The sequence below is a fragment of the Ailuropoda melanoleuca genome, chromosome 5 (assembly GCF_002007445.2).
Source record: "Ailuropoda melanoleuca isolate Jingjing chromosome 5, ASM200744v2, whole genome shotgun sequence".
NCBI classification, from domain to species: Eukaryota; Metazoa; Chordata; class Mammalia; order Carnivora; family Ursidae; genus Ailuropoda; species Ailuropoda melanoleuca.
The window spans coordinates 8,938,114-8,962,372 of record NC_048222.1 but is presented as its reverse complement, the minus strand read 5'-3'; the positions used below and the strand labels follow the sequence as shown (position 1 = coordinate 8,962,372).

Genomic DNA, 24,259 nt, shown 5'->3' with positions numbered 1-24,259 from the left:
TCCGGAGAGGCGCCGGCAGCCCGGGGAGGCGCGCAGCGTCTCGCCCGCGCTCCCAGGTGCGGGGCACGCGGCTCCGGGGGCGGGCGCGGGGGCGGCGGCGGATTTCGGGTGACAGCTCCGCACAAAGCGGCTTGGCTGGGGTGCAGGCTGCCCTCCTCCCCCTGTGCAGCGCCCCTCGCCCGGGTGGGAGGTGGACCGGTGCGCTGGGGGCTGCCCCCGCCTTCCCCGTATTGGAGAGGGGGTGCGGGGTCTGAGGAAGGGGAGGGGGGATTCCCGGGCTGGCGTGTAGCAGCGACGGGGTTCCCCAGTTCGTCGCGGGGTTGAGGGTCTTTCCTAACCCCCCTACAATGCTTCCTTTCCGTGCAGGGGTGCCTTCTCCCCCCGACTCCTTGCACCTCTCTGGCGCAAAGGTGAGCCCCGGAGGCAGTTGCTTCTCCGACTTGGGAGAAGAGAGACGAGAAAGCTTTTCGGAGAGCGAGGCGGCTGCAGCTGGCGCCGGGCACGTTGGGGCTCCCTCCTGGGGACTGTCAGAGCCCTGTCACCTGGGGAGTGTCTGCGGCCCGCGGAGAGCCCCCAGTCCGGGGGTAGGAACTCCCTGGCTCGTTCTTCGCAGCCGAGGTGTGGCGGCCAGGAGCCAGCACAGCCTTGCAGGTGTTGTAGTAATAATCCGGCGCAGCCACCACGCGTTCAGACACGAGCGGCATTGCCAGGTTGCTGGGGTAACTCCTGCGGGCCTGAGGACCCGGAGGGGGCGGCCCGATTACCCGAGCTGTTAGTCAACAGCCCGGCAGCTGGCAGGTGAAAGAGGAAGGAAGAGAGGCAGGCCCAGCTGTAGAAAGTTGAGGTTCCGTAACGTGGAGTCGAGCCAGATGGAGGCCCAGCCTTCCCTGAGGTGGGGTGCGGGAGTCCCCAGACCACTCCATTTGGGGAGCTCCAGACTCTGCAGGCATACACACCATTCAGGGCTGCGGCGTTTTGTTAGGTCAGTTCGTTTTTTAAAAAAATCTGTTGCAGTGGAAGAAGGGGCGGGAGGGAAGGTTTCTTCAGGAGGTAGAGGAGAAAATGACTATCAATAATTAAATTGTCTTTCAGGCAGAGAAAGTAGTCAATAAAGCATTCAGGCAGTTGAACAGGATCCATATTTCGGAAAACTTGATTAGCGTGGGTGCAAGAAGGTGCTAGTCCTGCCGTATTTTCAGTGGCCCTGGGGGAAATTCTTGTTTCTGTTGTCTCTGAAGAAGTTTCTGGTAGTTTGTCTTATTTTTAGAAAGTATGCTGATGCCCCTGTACATTTTTATTCCAACTTGAAGACTTTGGATTCATAGTTTTGTGAATTATGCATTTTTTGGAAAAAATATTATTCAATAGGCTACTTTAGAAAAAAAAACCCTGGGAATTATTAAAATAGAAATCGAGACATTGGTATATGCACGTATAAATTTACCTCCCCCCAAAACCTCACTCTTTTCTTCCTTTTGTCACTTGAAAAGAAAGCCAAAGCTATAAATTTAAAATTAGGAAGAAATGTGCTTATATAATTATATTGAACATGAAACAAATTCGTTCTGTTGAGTTGTGTTTATCAATCTGAAAAACCAGGTGAGAGCACTTTATACTAATTTGTTAGCACTTGTGATCAGTATTTCTAAGATTATATTGAAAAGCACCAAAGCTGTAGTCCTTCCAACTTAAACATTTTCCCCTTCATCTTGAGCCCCCAAACCCCAGCAACAGTGGAAACAGAGAAATTATAGTGTCAGAAAAGGATGAAGGAATGTCACCGTATATTGTATAAAGGTGAAAGTATACGAACACTTAAAAATCTTTACTTATGTTTTTCCTAGACAACACAGATTTAACAGTGACTTTTATAGTTAATGTTTTCCTTTCCTCTTAACCATTTCTTGAATTATGTAATTCTTCATTGCAATTAAATACGTATTTTCCAGTACACAGTTGGATTAAAATGTTTGTTGAAATTTCCAGAAACTATGCTTTCTTTTGAGTTGCCAGTATTCCTAGGTAACAGGGCCAAATGTTGCATGAAACTAGGCTGATTATGTTCCTAAACCCCACGTTAGACTCAAATATTTTTGCTGCAATCCTTACATATACTATATATTTACATATTCTATGTACATATTTATACGTGCTTTGTGGCTCATTTTATGAATAATGTGGAATATATGTATTATATAAAGAGATATGTTAGATTGGATGCCTTTTGAAAATATAAATGTGATCCAGAAAGCCTTTGGGTATAAGAATTATAGGTACACAGTAGGTATGTTAACATTAGTAGTGCTTTATGTAGCAGTATAATGAGTGGTATAGAAACCAAAAGGCAACTTTTTTAATGCTTAGTAGTAATGCATTTCAGAATATGTACAGGATTTAAGCATTCATAACATAATGGTTTTGAGAAAGTGAAGACTGAGTTAGGCCCTCTTTACCACTGATGTCAAGATTTCTCAAAGTCCGTGTAGGTGGCAAACAGAGTTTTCACATGTGATGTTAATAATCCATGAAAAATGCTCTTATGAACGTTAGTACAACTCACGGATATGAAACAGTAGGATTACAAGGTCCTCAAAGCTTTTCTCCAAGATGAAGAGTATATTTGTGGAATTTGTATCTTATAACACTTTTCCACTTTCAAATTCCTTACCCATAGGTATGTCCTATGTTCATTGGGGGGGGGTGTAATAAATACACAGATCAGGGAAGGAATTGTGATGATTGTAAAATCTGTATGTTACCACATACTTATGGTAAGCATTTTTATTTCTTATTTAACTGAAAAATACTAATTTGATAACTCTTAATCTTTCCTGGTTACTATGCATTATTTTTCTTATAGACTTTGGTTCCTAATGCTTATTTAACCATGCGGCTATTAAACCAGTTTGAAAGCTCGTAAATTTTTCTAGTAGAAGATACCAGTGACTGTCTAACCCAGATTCCTAAATTCAGTAGTGACTGGACAGGGTGCCTGAGATTTTACTGAGAGGGAGCAACTGAGTTTTCTTTGTGAAGTATAATAAGATCGAAATTCAGGAGCTACTGAGAAGACACAGTAAGAGGGAGAGGAACAGACAGACAAAGACCAGGTATTTTTACTCATTGAATTTTACAAACAGCAGTGTAATTCTTTTATTGGTCATCTGTGTGGTGTTTCTTGTTTTTATATTTTTAAATGTATATACTACTAATGGACAGCATTTATTAAGTACTTAAAGTATGCCAGGTCTGGTGCTTTAAATACCACTGCTACGGTACACACTTGCTGTGCCCATTTTATAGACGGGAACACTGAGGCTTAGTCTTGGATTAAGTAACTTGAAAGCAGTGGCTTCACACCAGTGCAGTCTACCTGCAGAGCATATGCTCTTACCTAGTAAAGTACATAGTAACTTTAATCTAGAGTGTTGAAAGTATTATTGTTTACTTATTTAATTTAATTTTTTTTTTGAAGATTTTCTGTCACGATGGCAACACCACGGAGGAGGACAAAGAAAAAAGCATCTTTTGATCATTCTCCGGATAGCCTGCCTTTGAGGAGCTCCGGTAGGCAGGTATTATTCATTTGTTCATTAATGCACCTGTTGGGTTTTTGTTTGTTTTTAAAGAAAGAGTAGGAGCAGGGGTTGGGGGGGAGGGCAGAGGGAGAGGAGAAGGAGAGAGAGAATCCTAAGCAGGCTCCATGTCCCCAGTGCAGAGCCCCTACACAGGGCTTGCTCTCACGACCCCAAGATCATGACCTGAGCTGAGATCATGACCTGAGCTGAATCAAGAGTTGGACGCTTCACTGACTGAGCCATCCAGGTGCCCCAGGTTTTTTTATTTTTAAGTCCTCTCTACATCCACCTTGGGGCTTGAACTCACAACGCCGAGATCAAGAGTCGCATGTTCCACTGGCTGAGCCATCCCGGCACCCCACAACCTTAGGATGATTGGGGCTGAAGTATTAGAGATGAAAAGGTACGATTCCAGTACTCAAGGAACTTGTAGCCTAGTGGAGAAATTCCCCTCGGAACAATCACAGTGTGGTGTGATAAAGTGGTAGAATGTAGAAAAAGGTACATCTGGCAGAGGGACAGATGTCCCTGCAAGGACAGGCATGGAGTGTGAATCAGCATGAGCTGTTCAGAGAACCACAGCTGTGTGGTTGCTCCCAGGATGTGAGCTGAGGCCAGACCATGCTTGGCTTGGAGTCATTCATAGGAATGTGGACTTCAGTTTGTAGCTGGTCGGCTGCTGTTGGCAGGTTACTTGCTGCCATCTCTTTTCTAGGGCTTTTTCTTTTCTTTTCTTTTTTTTTTTTTTTAAGAAAAATATTGAATGATGTAACTCTTTTTCTAAAATTATTCAGCTTTTGGGGACACCTGGCTGGCTCAGTTGGAAGAGTGTGCCACTCCTGGCCTTGGGGTTGTGAGTTTGAGCCCCACGTGGGGCATAGAGATGACTTAAATAAGTACATAAACTTAAAAAGAAGTAAAATTATTCAATTTTTTAAAATCTGCAGTACTGAGAGGATATGACTATTCTAATTAAAGGAAAAAAAAATCTTGGGGCTTCTGGGTAGCTCAGTTGGTTAAGCATCTGCCTTCGGCTCAGGTCATGATATCAGGGTCCTGGGATCGGGTTCCTTGTTGGGCTCCCTTCTCCCTCTCCATCCCCCCCCACACAAGCTCTCCAATAAATAAATAAATAAATAAAATCTAAAAAAAAAAAAAAAAAGAAAGAAAGAAAAGAAAAGATAAAAAGTCTTGTTATGAGAGGAGCTTTTGCTTTGGTACAGCTTTTTCCTAAGAAAGGCTCATGTGCATTTTAGCTCTGTCCTCGAAGACCTGTCATTCAAGTGCTTCTTCTGTATTTGCAGCAAGTCACTGAATTATTTGCACACCGCCATCTCTGAGAACTTGCTGTATTGTCAGCCCCTCACCTGCTGGTAGGGTGTTGTTGATTTTCACAACGGGAAAGTTATTTCAGTCTCTAACCTCCCACCTCCTTCACCCTGGGCCCTTCTGGGGGGAATCGCGTTCTTCCTCAGGCGAAGAAAAAAGCAACAGAAACGACAGACGAGGATGAGGACGGCGGGTCAGAAAAGAAGTACAGGAGATGTGAGAAGTCAGGCTGCACAGTAGCGTGTCCCGTGTGCTTTGCAAGCGCTTCTGAAAGGTCCGTGTGGCAGGCGGGCCTTGGCCGCCCCTCCCCGCCCCGGGGGGAGCATCATACTCCAGGAGAGTTTTCCTAAAGATAGATATAGATACTGGAAGTCTAAGAATAGAGACACATCCCGTGCATTTCGTGCACGCTGCACCCTCCTCTGTGCTCCCCCGGGAGACCTAGTCATGGCAGCTCTAGCAGCTGCCAATCAGTGTACTTCAATCCGCCCACCCTGGCTGTACCTCTCCTGGGGTGGGGGGGAGGGGGTAGGAGAGGACCCTGGGCTCCCGGTGGGGACCAGCATGTGTTCACTTCCCCTGTGCTTCTCCTCCCCTTCAGATAACATTCCTCCTCTTCAGTAGACACGGACCGGTCTCAGCCACGGAGCTACCTTCACTCTTGCCATTTTTATGGGCACAACCCAAGCATGACCTTTTACTTCCCCAGAAAAATCGTCAGTTAAGGCTTCCGCGTCAATAAAACCTGGAAAACAAATCCCATTTTTATCTTTTAACCACGAAGAGGTGGTGGTGGTAGTGTTCACGGTGGCATCGGAGGTCGTCCCGTGGTTCCCTGATTGGCCGTGTGGCAGGTTCTGTTTGCTGGAGCGCCTGCGTGATGGTCAGATGGCCGTTCGGTGTTGGACCATGCGTTACTGCTGGAGACTGCCCCGTCTCCTTCATGCACTCGCCGCTCACAGCAAGCACGGCCACGTTCCTTGTTCTGTACCCTAAAACTCATTGCTCCGGGGGAGTCTTGAGAAAACGTCTAAGCCCCGGCCCTTGTGGTGTGCAACCAGCTGGGTTAGGTACCACGGGTCTTTAAGTCCCTGTGTTTTCACCAGGTTTTATGAGGGATCAGACATCTTTTTAAGTTTTCCCGGTCCTCAGCTCTCGGTTGTTAGGATTCTAAGTGGAGATGGTGCAAAATGGGCTCATAGGATGTTCTTAAGACCTGTTTTTAAAAAGCGGGACAACATGCTTATTCATTATGAAGCCACACGTGTTTTGCTATTTTCAGGTGTGCCAAAAACGGCTACACATCCCGATGGTATCACCTCTCCTGTGGGGAGCATTTCTGTAATGAATGCTTTGACCATTACTACAGAAGGTTTGTTCGCTGATTGTTGGAGCTTGCCGTGGTGGAGGGGACGGTGGCGGGGGGCTGCAGAAGGGGTCAGACAGTTAAGACGGAGCCCCCAGGCTTACTGAATTATTCCACCCTTTCACCCGTGCCTGAGCCGACTACAGCTGTGCCAGAATTTTGATGCAGTGGCTGGGTGTGTGTCCATGCTACGTGTGTGCACGCTCAGGGCTCAGGAAGTACCTGCTAACTTCTAGTCTGCACGTTCTGAAAAATCTAGGCCCTGCTTTGCTATTCTGTGGCAGTGCACGGGGGCAGTGCTGTAGAGATTTGAGGGAGGATGCCGACAACTGTGGGGTGCTGGACAGACAGGGGGACATCCCGTCTTAATAGTTTTCCATACTAAACAGGAAGGAATGCACCCTTCCCGACCAGTTCTTTGACGGGTGCCGAGATAACCTTCCCTCTCTTTATGATGTGGCTAGTTAAATCCTTTACGAAAGGCTTGCTGACCTGCCCCCTGTTCAGAAAACCTGGTGAACTTCTAGCTTGATATATTTATTTTTATTCTTTTTCAGCCATAAGGACGGATATGACAAATATACTACCTGGAAAAAAATATGGACTAGCAATGGAAAAACTGAACCTAGTCCCAAAGCTTTCATGGCGGACCAGCAGCTCCCCTATTGGGTAAAAAGTGTAATGCTGTATTGCCCTGGAAAAAGGTTGTGGAGCGAAAGGCAGTGATGGGTGAAAATACTGATTTTTAGGAAATCTTTCTATTATTACACTTATTCTTTCTGGGTCTGTTAAAACATATCACATTTTTTATTTCTGTTGAAAACCTTGATAATTCACATAGTACAAAGAAGTGTACAGATCCTAGTTAGGTTGAAAATCATACTTTGCATATAATTTTAGTTTATTGATTTAATTTTACTTTTCCATGTAGCCGTTCTTTGAAAATATATTTTAGTGATTGTATATATTAGATAAATATATTATCATTTAATAAATGATTTGCTAGTTTAAAAATATTAGAAGTAATTTTGAGCTCTTGCACACTTAAAATTTTCTTCAATGCAAATTTCACATAACATAAAATTAGCTTTTTTTTTTTTTTTTTTTTTTTTTTTTTTTACTTTTTTAAAGTTTTATTTAAGTACTCTCTACACCCAACATGGGCTCGAACTCATGACCCCAAGATCAAGAGTCATTTGCTCTTCCCCTGAGCTAGTTAGGTGCCCCCAAACTATTTTAAAGTGCATCATTTAGTGGCATTTAATACATTGATAACACTGTGCAACCAAATGCTAATTCCAAGGCATTTACATCATTCACAGAGGAAATCTGTGCCCATCGAATAGTCACCTTCCATTCCCCCTCCCCTAGCCCCTGGCAAGCACTGATCTTTGTCTTTGTGAGGTACCTATTTTGGGTGTTTTATGTAAAGGAATCCTGCAGTATGTGACCTTTCATGACTGGCTTCTTTCACAGAGCATCATGTTTTTGAGGTTCATCTGTGTTGTAATTCATTCCTTTTCATGGGTAATATTCCATTGTATGGATTGGTCAGATTTTATTTATACATTCGTCAATCATCTGTTGATGGACATTTGGGTTGTTTTCACTTTTTAGTTATTGCATACAGTTGCTGGTATGGACATCTTGTGCATGAATATTTGAATACCTGTTTTCAGTTCTGTTTGTTATATACCTAGGGATAAAATTACTGGGTTGTATGGGAACTGTTTAACCCCTTGAGGGACTGCCATACTCTTTCCCATAGCAAACTGCTGGATCTTCATTCCCAGCAGCACTGTGCGAGGGTTCAAATTTCGCCACATCCTCATCAACTCTTGTTTTCCATTATTTTGAATCTAGCTGTCGTAGTAGGCATGAATGACAGATACCCCTAGTGGGAGTATCTCATTGTGGTTTTGATTTGCATTTTTGTAATGATTAATGCATTTTTTTGTGTGCTTACTGACCATTTGTTTATCTTCTTTGGAGAAATATCTGTGCAAGTCTTTTGCCCATTTTTTAAAAATTATTATGTTCCCTGTGCTGTACATTTCATTTCTTTGACTTAATTTATAACTGGAAGTTTGTAGCTCTTAGTTGCCTTCACCTGTTTCACCCATCCCTCTACCCACCTCGCCTCTGGCAACCACCAGTTCTCTGTATTTAAGAGTCTCTTTGTTTGTTTGTTTGTTAATTTATTTTTTGGGTTTCACATATAAGCAAAATCATCCAGTATTTATCTTTCTTTGATTTGTTTCACTTATTACAATGTTCTTTAAGCTCATCCATGTTGTTACAAATAGCAAAATCTCATTCTTTTCTATGTTTGTGTTATATTCTGTTGTGTGTGTGTGTATACCATTTCTTTTTCATCTATTGATGGACACTTGGGCTGCTTTCATATCTTGACTATTTTAAACAGTGCTACGGTAAACATAAGGTGCATATATCTTTTCAAGTTAGTGTTTTTGTTTTCTTTGGGTAGATACTCAGGAGTGGAATTATTGGATCATATGGTAATTCTGCTTATTTTTTGAGGAAACTCCATATGTTTTCCACAGTGGCTGCAGCAATTTGCTTTCTTACCAACAATGCACGAGTGTTCCTTTTCCTCCTCATTCTCACTAACACTTATTATTTCTTGTCGTTTTAACACTAGCCATTCTGACAGGTGTAAGGTGATATCATTGTGGTTTTGATTTGCATTTCCCTGATGATGAGTGATGTTGAGCGTCTGTTCACATGTCTGTTGGCCAACTGTAGATCTTTGGAAAAAAGTCTATTCAGGTCTTCTGCCCATTTTTAATCAGATTATTTGTTTTCTTGGTGTTGAGTTATAGAAGTTCTTTATATAGTTTGGATATTAACTCTTTATTAGAGATGTCATTTGCAAATATCTTCTGTTCACTGGGTTGCCTTTTTTTGTTGATAGTTTCTTATTTTGATGTAGTCCCCGTTGTTTGTTTTTGCTTTTGTTTCCCTTGCCTCAGGAGACCTATCCATAAATATTTTGCTAAGACCAGTCTCCAGGAACTTACTACCCATGGTTCCTTTTGGAAGTTTTACAGTTTCAGGTCTCACATTTAGATCTTTCATCCATTTTGAATTTATTTTTGTGTATGGTGAGAGAAAATGGTTCAGTTTCATTCTTTTGTACACTGCTGTCCAGTTTACTCAGCACCATTTATTAAAGAATTGTCTTTCCCCCCATTGTATATTCTTGCCACCCCATTGTAGATTCATTGATCATATAAACATGGGTTTATTTCTGGGCTCTCTGTTCTGTTCCATTGACCTTTGAGTTTTTGCGCCAGTACCATAGTGTTTGATTACGACAGCTTTGTTGTGTATCTTGAAATCTGGGATTGTGAGAGCTCCAGTTTTGTTCTTTCTCAAGACTGCTTTGGCGATTTGAAGTCTTTGTAGTTCCATACAAATTCAGGATTATTTTCATTCTGTGAAAAATGCTGTTGGTATTTTGATGGGAATTGCATTAAATCTGTAGATTCTTTGGGTAGTACGGACATTTTAAGAATATTACTTCTCGGGGCGCCTGGATGGCTCAGTCGTTAAGCATCTGCCTTCAGTTCAGGGCGTGATCCTCGAGTCCTGGGATCGAGCCCCACATCAGGCTCCTCCGCTGGGAGCCTGCTTCTTCCTCTCCCGCTCCCCCTGCCTGTGTTCCTCTCTCGCTGGCTGTCCTTCTCTGTCAAATAAATAAATAAAATATTAAAAAAAAGAAAATTACTTCTCTCAATCCACGAGCATGGTATATCTTTCTATTTGTGTCGTCTTCAATTCTTTTCATTAACGTCTTATAATTTCAGAGTACAGGTCTTTCACTTTCGTGGTCAAGTTTATTTCTAGGTGCATTTATTCTTGTGTAATTGTAGGTACGATTATTTCCTTAACTTCTTTTTCTACTACTTCATTATTAGGGTGTAGAAACACAACTGATTTCTGTATATTAACATATTGTGCAACTTTCCTGAATTCATTTATTCTAATTGTTTTTTGGTGGAGTCTTCAGAGTTTTCTATATATAATATCATGTCATTTGTCAATAGGGACGGTTTTACTTCTTCCTTACCAATTTAGGTGCCTTTTATTTCTTCATGCAACAGACAAGAAAAATAAATAAGAGATATCTGTTTTAAACAACCCATTTTTAAATTGGGTTGTTTATATCTTTCGTTGTTGAGTTGTAAGAGTTCTTTATATATCTGGATCCTAAACCCTTGTGATAGAGGACTTGAAAATATTTTCTACTATAAGTTGCCTTTTCACTTATTGATAGTGTCTTTTGACGTGCAAAATTTTTTATTTCGAAGTTTATCTGGTTTTTTTCTTTTGCTGCTTATGCTTTTGGTGTCATATCCAAGAATCTATTTCTAAGTCTGAGGTCATGAAGATCTTTTCTTCTAAAGAGTTTTGTCACTGTCACTTTCGGTCTTCATTTAGATGTTTGATCCATTTTGAGGTTTGTTTGTTTTTTTTGTGTTTTTTTTTTTTTGAGATTTATTTTGGAGTGCACATGAGCAGGAGGCGGAGCCGAGGGAGAGGGAGGGAGAGAGAGTCTCAGGTAGACTCCCTGCCGAGTGCAGAGCCTGACCCAGGGCTCAGCCTCACAACCCATGAGATCATGACCTAAGCTGGAACCAAGAGCCGGACGCTTAACCGACTGAGCCACTCAGGCGCCCCCATTTTTGAGTTAATTTTTGTATGTGTGTAAAGTAGGTGTCCAACTTAATTCTTTTCATATCTATCTGCATACTTTAAAAAAATAAATCTTATATTTTGGAATCTTAAATTTACAGAAAAGTTATAAGGATAGTAACAGAGAATTCCCATATATACTTCATCCAGTTTCTCCTGATGTTATCATCCACCAACCATAATTAAAGCTAGACATTAATATTGGTACGGTACTAATAACTACATTACAGACTTCATTTGGATTTCACCAGTTTTTTCACTAGTGTCCTTCTTACTGTTCCAGGATCCAGTTCAGAATACCACACTGCATTTAATGTGCATACTTTTTGACTAAATTTAACTCTGATCATTTCCTTAGGTTAGAGCTGGAAAGCCTCTCTGACAACAGTGCTTAGATCCCCTTTGCATTTCCCTGTGAGTGAGCTAGTATTGAATCAGAAGTCATTACCTTCGTGGGGTAAAAGTGGATTATACGGGTAGTGGTGATGCAAGGGGGAGGAAAAAGTACTCAGAATTACAAAAAGGTTGGTCGGATCCTGTGGAAAAGATGGCAGAGTGAGTGTTGTTGGATGGACCTGCTAGTTCAAGATTAGCCAACTCACCTTGACATGTTGTTTTCCTTCTAGGTTCAGTGTACAATACCCGAGTGTAGAAAATGGAGACAACTTACCAAGGAAATCCACCTTACTCCACAGATAGCAAGGACTTACCGATGTGGTATGAAATCAAATACTACTATTAAGGTACGATCTCTGTTGGTTTTGCCTTTGAATTAATGGGTAGATTAATTTAGTTGTTACTAAATAGTGATGGTGTATATTTTTCGTTTATTGTATTGATCATTTTATCAGGATTGTGTCAGTCCACGTATAACAGGACCCCAACTATGATGGCTTAACCAATTGAGGACTTTATTTTTTTTCTCATGATAAGGAGTTTGGAAATAGCCTGTCCAGGGCTGGTGTGGCTGCCCCGCAAAGTCTCCCTTTTGTTTCCAGTCCCACCAGGAGATGGTTCCTGTACATCAGCCATTGTGTCCAAATTCTAGGCAGAAAAGATGAGAAAGGCAAAGGGCAAGAGGGGTGTGCCAGCTGAGCTTCTCCCTCTTTTATTGGTAAAATAGTAGCTTTCCAGAAAGTTCCAACAGATTTCTCTTTACATCTCATGGTAGGACAGGATCATGCAACAACTGTGAACGACAGTAGGGATACAGGAAGGCAGTGTAACTGAGCATGTTGCAATATCAAACAAAACCAGGATCCTTTGAGTAAGGAAGAAGGGATGGATGGATATGTTTGAGCAATTAGGAATCTGACCTCGTTGGTATACTGTGCCTTTTTTTTTTTTTTTTTTTTTTTATGGGTCATTTTNGTTCCTTAGTATTTAAAATGTCTTATATGTATTTATTTTTATATTAGCTTCAGGTATATAATCTAGTGATTCAGTAATTCTGTACTCTGTGCTCATTACACAAGTGCCCTCTTAATCCCCATCACCTATTTCCCCCATCCCCACCCACCTCCCCTCTGGTAACCATCAGTTTGTTCTGTATATTTAAGGGTCTGTTTCTTGATTTGTTTCTTTCTCTCTCTTTTCTTTTCCTTTGCTTGTTTTGTTTCTTAAACTCCACATACGATGAAATCATATGGTATTTGTCTTTGACAGACTTATTTCACTTCACGTTATACTGTCTAGATCCATCCATGTTGTCACAAACGGCAAGATTTCATTCTTTTTTATGGCTGAATAATATTGCATTGTGTATACACACTACATCTTTATCCACTCATCTATTGGTGGACACTTGGGCTTCTTCCATAATTTGGCAATTGTAGATAATGCTGCAATAAACAAGCAGGTGTACATATCCCTTTGAATTAGTATTTTTGTATTTTGGGGGTAAATACCCACTAGTGTAATTATTGGATCATAGCATAGTTCTGTTTTTAACTTTTTTTTTTTTTAAAGATTTTATTTATTTATTTGACAGAGATAGAGACAGCCAGCAAGAGAGGGAACACAAGCAGGGGGAGTGGGAGAGGAAGAAGCAGGCTCATAGCAGAGGAGCCTGATGTGGGGCTCGATCTCATAACACCAGGATCACGCCCTGAGCCGAAGGCAGACGCCCAACCTCTGTGCCACCCAGGCGCGTCTGTTTTTAACTTTTTGAAGTTAAATGCACCAGTTTGCATTCCCACCAAGAGTGCACGAGGGTTCCTTTTTCTCCACATCCTCACCAACACTTGTTGTTTCTTGTGTTGTTGATTTTAGCCATCCTGACAGGTGTGAGGTGATATCTCATCGTGGTTTTGATTTGCATTTCCCTTATAAGTGATGTTGATGTCTTTTCATGTGTCTCTTGGCCATCTGGATATCTTCTTTGCAGAGATGTGTGTTCATATCTTCCCATTTTGGGTTGGATTATTTGTTTTTTTGGAGGTGTTGCGTTGTATCGGTTCTTTATATATTTCGGATACTAACCCTTTATCAGCTAAGTCATTTGCAAATATCGTTTCCCTTCAGTAGGTTGCTTCTTAGTTTTGTTGACTGTTTCATTCATTGTGCAGAAGCTTTTTATTTTGATGTAGTCCCAGTAGTTTATTTTTACTTTTGTTTCCCTTGACGCAGGAGCCATAGCTAGAAAAATGTTGCTATGGCCAATGTCAAAGAAGCTATTGCCTGTGTTCTCTTCAAGGATTTTTATGGTTTCACATTTAGGTCTCACGTTTAGGTCTTTAATGCATTTTGAGTTTATTTTTGTGTGTGGTGTAAGAAAATGGCCTCATTTCATTCTTTTGCATGTAGCTGTTCACTTTTTCCAACACCATTTGTTGAAGAGACTTTTTCCCATTGGATATTCTTAACTGCTTTGTCAGAGATTGACTGACCATATAATTGTGGGTTCATTTCTGGGTTTTCTATTCTGTTGATCTGCGTGTCTGTTTTTGTGCCAGTACCATGCCGTTTTGATGACTACAGCTCTGTAATATAACTTGAAGTCCAGAATTGTGGTGCCTCCAGCTTCGCTTTTCTTTTTCAAGACTGCTTTGGCTCTTCAGAGTCTTTTGTGGTTCCATACAAATTTTATGATTGCTTGTTCTAGCTCTGTGAAAAATGTCGGGGTTATTTTGTCAGGGACTGCATTAAATCTGTAGATTGCTTTGGGTAGTCTGGACATTTTAACAGTATTTGTTCTTTCAATCCATGTGGATGGAATGTCTTTCCATTTCTTTGTGTCACCTTCAGTTTCTTACATCGGTGTTTTATAGTTTTCAGAGTACAGGCTTTCACTTCTTTGGTTAAGTTTATTCCTAGGTATCTTATTATTTTGGGTGCAGTTGTCTATGGAATTGTTTTCTTAATTTCTCTTTCTGTTTCATCATTATTGGCGTATAGAAATGCAACACATTTCTGTAGATTAATTTTGTAGCCTGTGACTTCATGCAATTTGTTTATCCATTCTAGCGGTTTCTTGGTAGAGTCTTTTGCGTTTTTAGTATGTAGTATGTCACCTGCCAACAGTGAAAGTTTTACTTGTTTCTTACCTATTTGGATGCCTTTTATTTCTTTTTCTTGTCTGATTGCTGTGGCTGGTACTTCCAGTACTGTGTTGAATAAAAGTGGTGAGAGTGGACATTCTTGTCTTGCTCCTGATCTTAGAGGACAAGCTCCATTTTTCCCCATTGAGGATGATAGTAGCTGTGGGTTTTTCGTATGTGGCCGTTATTTTGTTTTAGTGTGTTCCTGCTAAACCTACTTTGTTGAGGTTTTTTTTTTTTTTATTATTATGAATGGGTGTTGTACTTTGTCAAATGCATTTTCTGCATCTATTGAGATGATCATGTAGTTCTTATCCTTTCTCTTATTAATGTTGCTATATCACATTGATTGATTTGTGAATATTGAATCACCCTTGCAACCCAGGTAGAAATCCCTCTTAATCATGGTGAATGACTTTTTTAACGTATTGTTGGATTTGATTTGCTAGTATTTTGTTGAGTGTTTTTGCATCTATGTTCATCAAAGATATTGGCTTGTAGTTCTTTTTTTGTGTGTTGTCTTTATGTGGTTTTGGTATCAGGATAGTAATGCTGGCCTCATAGAATAAATCTGGAAGTTTTCCTTCCTTTTCTAATTTTTGGAATAGTTTGAGAAGTATAGGTATTGACTCTTCTTCAAATGTTTGGTAGAATTCAGCTGTGAAGCCATCTGGTTCTGGACTTTTATTTTTTGGGAGTGTTGGTTTTGTTTTGTTTTGTTTTTATTACTGATTCAGTTTCTTTGCTGGTGATTGGTCTGTTCAAATTTTGTGTTTCTTCCTGGTTCAGTTTTGGTAGGTTACATGTTCCTATGAATTTATCCATTTCTTGCCTACTTGGCTTATTGCTCTTTATCATATACCATTGCAGTTTATATTTCTGTGGTGTTGGTTTTTCTTTCTCCTCTGTCATTTGTGATTTTGAGTCCTTTCTCTTTTTTTCCTGATGAGTCTGGCTAGACATTGTTTTTTAGTTTCTGTATCACTTATTTTTTTTTTAAAGATTTTATTTGTTTATATGACAGAGCGAGAGAGGGAACACAAGCAGGGGAAGTGTGAGAGGGAGAAGCAGGCTTCCTGCTGAGCAGGGAGGCCAACGCGGGGCTCAATCCCAGGACCTAGGGATCATGACCTGAGCCAAAGGCAATGCCCAGTGACTGAGCCACCCAGGCGCCCCCTGTATCACTTATTTCTGCTCTCATCTTTATTTTTTCCTTCCTTCTGCTGGCCTTAGGCTTCGTTTGTTGTTCTTTTTATAGCTCCTTTAGGTGTAAGGTTAAGTTGTTTGAGATTTTTCTTGCTTCTGGAGGTTGGCCTCTGTTGCTATATACTGCCCTCTCAGGACTGCTTTTGCTGTGTCTCAAAGGTTTGAATTGCTGTGCTTCACTTTCATTTGTTTCCATCTACTTTTTAAATTTCTTCTTGCATTTTCCTGGTTGACCCCTTCATTGTTTAGTAGCATGTTATTTAACCTCCAGGTATTTGTGCCCTTTCCAGATTTTTTCTTGGGGTTGATTTCTAGTTTCATAGTTTTGCAGTCAGAAAAGATGCATGGTGTGGGGCACCTGGGTGGCTCAGCCGTTAAGCGTCTGCCTTTGGCTGAGGTCATGATCCCAGGGCCCTGGGATCGAGCTCCGCATTGGGCTCCCTGCTCAGCGGGAAGCCTGCATCTCCCTCTCACACTCCCCCTGCTTGTGTTCCCTGTCTCGCTGTCTCTCTCTGTCAAACAAATAAATAAAACCTTTAAAAAAAGAAAAAAGAAAAGATGCATGGTGTAACTTTGATCTTTTTAAATTTGTTGAGACTTGTTTTGTGGCCTAATATGTGATTTGTTCTGGAGAATGTTCCATATGCACTTGTAAAGAATGTGTATTCTGCTTTAGGATGAAATGTTCTGAATATATCTCTTAAGGGTTTAAGAAATACTGTTGTCATACTGTCCAGTGTAACACTCAAAGCCATTGTTTCCTTGTTGACTTTCTGTTTAGATAATCTGTCCATTGATGTAAGGCAGGTGTTAAAGTCCCCTGCTATTTTTGTATTATCATCGATTAGTTCCTTTATGTTTGTTATTAACTGTTTTATGTATTTGGGTGTTCCTGTGTTGGGTGCGTAATTTTTTTTTAAAGATTTTATTTATTTTAGAGAGAGAAAGAGCGAGCAGGGGGAGGGGCAGAAGGAAAGGGGGAGGCAGAGGATCTCAAGCAATCTGAATGAGGAGCCCAACATGGGGCTTGACCCCACAACCCTGATACCATCACCCAAGCCAAAACCAAGAGCTGGACACTTAACCAACTGAGCCACCCAGGCATCCCGGGTGCATAAATATTTACAATTGTTATATTTTCTTGTTGGAGTGTCCTCTTTATTATAGTGTCATCCTTTGTCTCTTATTACAGGCTTTCTTTTAAAGTCCCTCTTGTCCAGTAGAAGTATTGCTACTCCAGCTTTCTTTTAATATCCATTTGCATGATAAATGATTCTCCATCCCCTCACTTTAAATCTGGAGGTGTTTTTAGGTCTAAAATGAGTCTCTTGTAGGCAGCATATACATGGGTCTTGTTTTTTAATCCATTCTGTCACCCTCTGTCTTTCTTTTTTTTTTAAGATTTTATTTATTCATTTGACAGAGATAGAGACAGCCAGTGAGAGAGGGAACACAAGCAGGGGAGTGGGAGAGGAAGAAGCAGGCTCCCAGCGGAGGAGCCTGATGTGGGGCTTGATCCCAGGACTCCAGGATCACACCCTGAGCCGAAGGCAGATGCTTAACGACTGAGCCACCCAGGCGCCCCCATATTACTGCTTTTAATATTTTTTCTGTATCACTGTATTTTACCTTTTTAATTACAATATGTTTTGGTGTGGCTCTTCTTTTGTTGATTTTATTGGGGGTTCTCTGTGCCTCGTGGATCTGGCTATCTCTTCCCTTCCCCAGATTAGGGAAGTTTTCAGCTATTTTTCTTTTTCTTTCTTTCTTTTTTTTTTAAATTAAGATTCTATTTATTTATTTGAGAGAGAGAGAGAGCACGATCACGCATGCACTGGCCAGGGGAGGGAGAGAGACAAGCAGACTACACACTGAGTGTGGAGCCCAACTCGGGGCTCGATTCCATGACCCTAAGACCATGACCTGAGCCGAAACCTAGAGTAGGATTCTTAACTAAGCCACCCAGGCACCCCTCAGCTGTTATTTCTTCAAGTAAATTCTCTGCCCCCTTTCCTGTCTCTCTTCCTATTCTGGGACTTCCGTAATACAAACGTTACTGCATTCGATGAAGTCACTGAATTCTCTAAGTCTATTCTTGTTTTGCATAATTCTTTCTCTCTGTTGTTCAGCTTGATTACTTTCCATTATTCTGTCTTCTACGTCACTAATTCTTTCCTCTGCATCTTTCATCCTGCTGTTCATTCCATCAAGTGTGTTTCTCATTGCACTCTGCTATGTTATTCCTTTTCTCTGTGTCAGGGGTCTCCATGTTGTCCTCTTTTCTCAAGTTCAGTGAGTATCCTTATGATCATTGCTTTAAATTCTCCATCAGGCATGTTACTTATATCTGTTTCCCTTAGAACTCTGGCTCTGGCATTGTCCTTTAATTTGGGGCACATTCCTCTGTTTTCTCATCTTGTCTAAGTCTCTATGCCTGTTTCTCTGTATTAGGAAAACCACTTACAACTGTTCTTGAGGGTAATGGCCTTATGAAGAAGAGGTCCTGTAGTGTCTTGCCGTGCAGTGTCCCCTGTTCCCCAGGGCCTGGCACTTCTGTGAGTGTCTCCAGTGGTGCCGAGCAAGCTTTGCGGTTCTGTCCTGGATACTTTATCCTTTAGGCCAGTCATCTGCAGAGGCCCTCTTTGTCTGTTGTGGGCAGTGTTTGGTTCCTGGCCTGATGTGGTGCATTTTAACTAAATGTGTTCTGGTTTGTTTGTGAAATGGGACCCATCATCACTGCCACCAGAACTGAGGCCTTGAAAACCTGCAGGGTGGGGAGATGCGGTGTGGGCAGGGGTGCACTGGCTTTTGGGGGTAACAGGCCTGCCATGCTGGGATTGAGGAAAATGTGACTGGGAAGGTTGGTTCCCCTGGAACACAGGGCTGGGGTGAGACTTGACATAAGCAAGTTAGGTAGCGAGTGTTGGCCCAGGGCTGGTTCTTGTGGGAGGCTCTGTGTTAAGGCTGAGGATGGGTGAGAGAAATGGCTTCTGCCAGTTCCTTTGTTCCCAGAGGGGTCTCTCCATGATCACCGCTTCTCTGGGACACGCTCTGAGATGATCAGCTAACCTCCTCACCTTGTGTCTCAGGTGTTCTTCAGATCACTGTTTTATCCATGCTGCATGTCTGAGGGCTGTTTGCCCTTACTTCTCTCCAAGAGTAACCGCGATAGCCTCTAGGCTATATCCCAGCCAACTCCATTGACCTTTAGAACTCCAGGCTTTAAGTCCTGCTGGTGGCAAGAACTAATGAAATTCAGTCTTTCTTACTTTCCAAGCCAGTTGCTATGGGGATTCATTTTCCCCGTGTGCTCCCCTGCATGCTAGTCTGTCTCTTGCCCATCTCTGCAACCACAGCTCCCTCCTCCCCACTGCAGTGGCCAGGATTCATTTCTCTTCCAAGCCTCATCTCTGCACTTCTGCCTTCCTCGGTGTGGCCTTTTCTCTCCCTTTATTTGTGGAGTTTGTTCTCCCAGTCTTCAGATCAGTTTCTGGGGTATTTAGGATGATTTGATAGCTACCTAGTTTTAGTTGCGAGATGGGGCGAGCCTAGCGCCTTTGTCCCCTGCTGCCGTCTTTCCCTCTGAAAATAAAGTTTTATTGGAATGTAGCCATGCTCATCTGTTATATATCATCTACGGCTCCTTTCATGCTGCAGGGGTGAGGGGTTTGTGATGTAGACCGTACGATACACAGGATTTAAAATATTTACTGTCTGGCCCTTTACAGAAGGTGTTTCCGAACCTCTGTTCTGATCCATGAGCATGGAATATCTCTCCCATCGTTTCAGGGTCTTTAATTTCTCTCCAGAGTGTTTTTCTAGTTTTCACTGAGGGTGTCTTTTGTTAAATTTATTTCTAGATGTATTGCTTTTTTTTCTGTAATTACAAGTGGAATTTATTTTTAACTTGATTTTCAAGTTGTTTGTTAAGATTGTGTAGAAATACAGTTTACTTGTATATGTTGACTTTCTACCCAGAGACTTTCTTGAATTCACTTATGAAATTTCAAAGATCTTTTTATAGATTGCTTTGGGTTTTCAACAATCATAGCGACTGTGAATAAAGACTTGTGCTTTTTTTAAAAAACTAAATTTTTCGGCTCGCTCTTCTTATTCCTTTGGTCAGGACCATCAGCCCAGAGCGGAGTAGAAGTTGGAGAGCGGCTATCTTTTCTTGCTCCTGACTTAGGAGGACCGTGTTCAGTATTTTATCACTCTGGATAGTGCTGGCTGTGGCTTTTCACAGACATCTTTGATCGGACTGAGAAAGTTCCTCTCTCTCCCTAGTTTGCTGAGAACGTTTTATTATGAACGAATGTTGGATTTTGTCAGAAACTCTCTCTGTGCCTTTTGTGATGATCGTGTGGGTTTTTCTCCTTTATTGTGGCAAATTGCACAGATTCTAGCATGTTGAAACAACCTGGCGTTCCTGGGGGGAAAGAAATCTCACTTGTTCTTAATATATTATCCTTTATTGTTGGATTCAGTCTGCTCATATTTTGTTGTGGAATTCTGCACCTGTGTTCTTGATGAATACTGTCTGTCATTTTCTTGTAATATCCCTGTCAGCTTCTGGTATCCAAGTTATGCTGGCTCCATAAGACGACTTGAGAAGTATACCCACTTCCTCTGTTTTGTTAAAGAGTCCATGTAAGGTTGATAACAATTTCTTGTTTTACTGTTTGGTATAATTCAGCAGTGAAGACATTGGGCTAGTTTTCTTTGTGAGAAGTTTTGAAACAACAAATGCAGTGTCTTTAACAGATATGTGGCTGTTCACATGGTTTATTCTACCAGTTTTAGATAGTTGTGTTTTGTGGGTTTTTAAAAATTTTTTTAATTAAAAAAAAATTTTTTTTAGAGGGTGTGTGCATACAGGTCATGGAGGGAGGGGCAGAGAAAGGCAGAGAGAGAATCTTAAGCAGTAAAAAGCTAGACGCCGGGCTAGATCTCACCACCCTGAGCTCATGACCTGAGCTGAAATCAAGAGTAGGACACTTAGCCGACTAAGCCAACCAGGCGCTCCTAGATAGTTGGGTTTTGAAGAAATTTATTTCATCTGTGTTGTCAAATTAGAGTTGTTTGCACTGTTCCCTAATTCTCCTCTTTTTTTTTTTAAAAAGATTTTATTTATTTATTTGACAGAGATAGAGATAGCCAGCGAGAGAGGGAACACAAGCAGGGGGAGTGGGAGAGGAAGAAGCAGGCTTATAGCGGAAGAACCTGATGTGGGGCTCGATCCCATAACGCCGGGATCACGCCCTGAGCCGAAGGCAGACGCTTAACCGCTGTGCCACCCAGGCGCCCCCCTAATTCTCCTCTTAATGTCAGTGGGATCTGTGCTGGTATCCCTGCTTTATTTTTGATGTGGGCAGTTTGGGAGTGAGGGATGGAAAGCACAGATCTAAGCCTGGGACCGGGATCCTGGAATTAGCAAGTCTCGTGCTGAAGCCTTTCAGTTCAGCATCTAAATTGGTGCTCGCGCTGGACCTTTGGAGCAGAAGCCCTGTTTGCGAGACAGGAGAGAGAAACAAGGGAGGGGGCTGATGTTGGGGGTAATAGATTTTCCAGGCGGAGTTGGGTCCAGGGAGGGGAATTGGGGTTCGAGTGTCCGGCAAGCTGATCAGGATCGTTGTTGCACTGAGCTTACCAACTAGCACCTGTGCCTCAGATGACTTCTCAAGTGGGTTTCGTTAGAATGTTTAAAAGGAGAGCTCAGCCAGGGAGTGGTCAAAAATAGCAGGCTATTTTAATAGATACTAGCCTTGGGGCCATTTTCACCCAACCTGTTTTTGTGAAGATTCCAAACAATTGTTCTAAAGGATTAAACAAATATCTTGGATGACTTGTCTAATAATGTTATGTTACTAAATACTAGGTATGTTTTACATGCCAAGTTTATATGAAAATAATTTGCCTTGGCTGTGGTTTAATTGGGTTCGAAGTTCTCCATCATCCCTCTTCTCTTTCTGTGATAACAGAAAGTACAATTTTGACTTCATTTCTACTCATGCTTCAGGTTGTCGGTGTCCCTTTTCCCATTTACTTGATCTTTCTTCTGGTGGTCTGTGTCTTCACTTTCTTCAACTTGAGCTGCTTCGGAAAAGCCCAAGGTTTTCTGTAGAATGAGCTTTTTTTATTTTTTTTTAGAAAAATGGGGGCGCCTGGGTGGCACAGCGGTTAAGCGTCTGCCTTCGGCTCAGGGCGTGATCCCGGCGTTATGGGATCGAGCCCCACGTCAGGCTCCTCAGCTATGAGCCTGCTTCTTCCTCTCCCACTCCCCCTGCTTGTGTTCCCTCTCTCGCTGGCTGTCTCTATCTCTAATAAATAAATAAAAAATCTTAAAAAAAAAAAAAAAAGAAAAGAAAAAAGAAAAATGACACGTGCTCGAATTTGAAACAGTGAAGCAATACAGAAAAGAACAAAGATGATAGCAAAAAACCAAACTCATGTGGTCTTCATCATGAATTCATGAAATAACCGTGGTCTGATGAGGTTCATTCGAGAATATTCCCACAGGTGTGCAAGGAGAAGGCCTGGCTGACAGATCACTCTGGAGTGAAAATAATAGCACACGTGCTGGTTTGATGTGCTGTGGTTGCATTTCATACAACAACACTTAACATAAGGAGGAGAAGCCAAAGTGAAGTTAGAACTTGCTGAACGTGGAATAAGGATTTCTTCATCACAAGGAATAATAGTTTCTAAAGTCTTCTTGAAAGGTTAAGAAGACACGTGATGAGAATGCTGGGAGGTCGGAATCGCCCTAACTTCTTTTTTAAATTGCATGTTTCAGTCTTAGATGCTCATTGACACGTGGCCATGAAAGAGGAAAAAGTAAATTGCATCACACTTGAGGCCACCTCTCCGTTTCCTCCCTCCCAATTCCTCTTCGTGTTTTGGGTCATTTGTTTTCAGTCACCAGAATCCCTCCGTTGTTTACTCTTGCTTTTGTGTTTACGCAGCTTTACTGCCCCCCGTGATTTTTGGACCACAGTTCCTTCTGTCCCTCCTTCTTTATTGTGATTCCTCACATGGTTGGATGTATTTTAACAGCAAGGACTTATTCCCAGTAGGGGCTTGGAGGTGTCAGATCCCTTCCGTGTTTGAAAACTTAACGGTCTTTCTGTCCTCCTGCCTCCCACCATCTTTAAGTTGAAGGGTTTGCGGTCTTCTTAAATTCCAGCATCTGCCTATGGTATCAGGTTTTCCCATCTCCTCCTGCCCTCCAGAGAGCCCCCTTGGAGACCTACTGCTCAGTCTCAACAGATTGCCAGCCATTGCCTGAACTTTTGAAATATTTATTTAAATGGTGTTTATTGACCCAGTCCCTTTGGTCTTGCAGCTTGGTATTCTGTCAGGGACAAAGTCTGGAAAGGTTTGTTTGTAAACCAATGTTAAACAGAACGGTAGTGAGTGACACCTGCTTTTTTGGGAGCTTTCTTTGTTGGTTTATAGATTTTTTTTTAGAGAGGGAGAGAGGGGGTGGGGAAGGGCAGGGGGAGCGGGAGAGACAGAATCTCCAGCAGGCTCCAAGCACAGCGTGGAGCCCGACGCAGGGCTCCATCCCACGACCGTGAGGTCCCCACGTGAGCCGAAATCAAGAGTCAGACGCTTCATCAACTGAGCCCCCCCCAGGCGCCCCTGTTGGTTTATATAAAGATGCTTCCATATCATTCCATAAAGGTCTCTTTTTTTTAAAGACCATGTAATACATAGTCCACTGAATTGATGTATCCTGATGAATTTCACCTGACTGAAGGGTATTGAGATGACTTTTAAATGTTTACTGTTGGTGACGGTGCTACAGTAATAGCTTTGTATCTCTGCTGTTTTCAGTCTCATGGATCAGTTCCAGGAAATGAAATTTCTGTGTCAAAGTATAAATGGTCATTTTCCTTTCCTTCCCTTTTTCCTTTTTTTTTTTTTTTTTTTTAAAGTTGGCTTTACACCCAACGTGGGACTTGAACTCCCAAACCCTGAGATTAAGGGTCGTGTGCTCTCTACTGACTGATACAGCCAGGGGCCCCAATACGATCATTTTCATAGGAACTCACACATAGACACAAAAGAGGGTTTCTGATGATACGTAAGGCATAAAGACTTAAAGTAAGCGCTCAGGTACCCGGCACCCCCTTCTAGAAACAGACCATTACCAGGGCCTCTGTGACTCCCAGGGGCCCCTCCATACTTCTGTTTCTCTCCCTTCCCTGCAGTATTCTGCAGTGTTCTGAATTCTGCATTTATCTTCTTCTGCTTGTTGTGACAGAGTTCATGCATGTTTATGAAACCAAAACAGCGTGTAAGGTTGTCTGTGTTTGCGTGCTGGTTATAGAGGACGTCCTATTGTTTGTATCCCTCCGCCCTTTGCTCTTTTTACTCAACAGCGACGTTTTCCGCAAGCATCCACGTAGATGCCTAACTAAGCTCTGGCTCGGACTTCTCCCTACTGTGCAGTATTGCCCTGCACAACTCGACCTAGCACGGCATGGCTGTTCTCCTTTTTGCGGACGGGAGGGTGG

The 24,259-nt window shown here is 42.0% G+C and overlaps 1 protein-coding gene across 4 annotated transcripts in view; it reads left to right on the top strand.

Annotated features, from left to right (window-relative positions):
• Positions 1 to 6: 6 nt before the first annotated feature.
• KDM1B (lysine demethylase 1B) overlaps positions 7 to 24,259 on the top strand; it is a 59,376-nt gene continuing 35,123 nt past the window's right edge. The window contains exons 1-7 of one of the 4 annotated variants that reach the window (XM_034660275.1): positions 7 to 56; positions 367 to 410; positions 3,476 to 3,575; positions 5,054 to 5,181; positions 6,190 to 6,279; positions 6,831 to 6,942; positions 11,619 to 11,735. In XM_034660275.1, the coding sequence (XP_034516166.1) occupies positions 3,489 to 3,575; positions 5,054 to 5,181; positions 6,190 to 6,279; positions 6,831 to 6,942; positions 11,619 to 11,735 (534 nt within the window). In that variant the 5' untranslated portion in view covers positions 7 to 56; positions 367 to 410; positions 3,476 to 3,488. Of the gene's footprint in view, positions 57 to 366; positions 652 to 1,021; positions 3,111 to 3,475; positions 3,576 to 5,053; positions 5,182 to 6,189; positions 6,280 to 6,830; positions 6,943 to 11,618; positions 11,736 to 24,259 lie in introns of those variants that run through there. The other 3 variants (XM_034660274.1, XM_034660276.1, XM_011228373.3) reach the window with 3 other exon arrangements.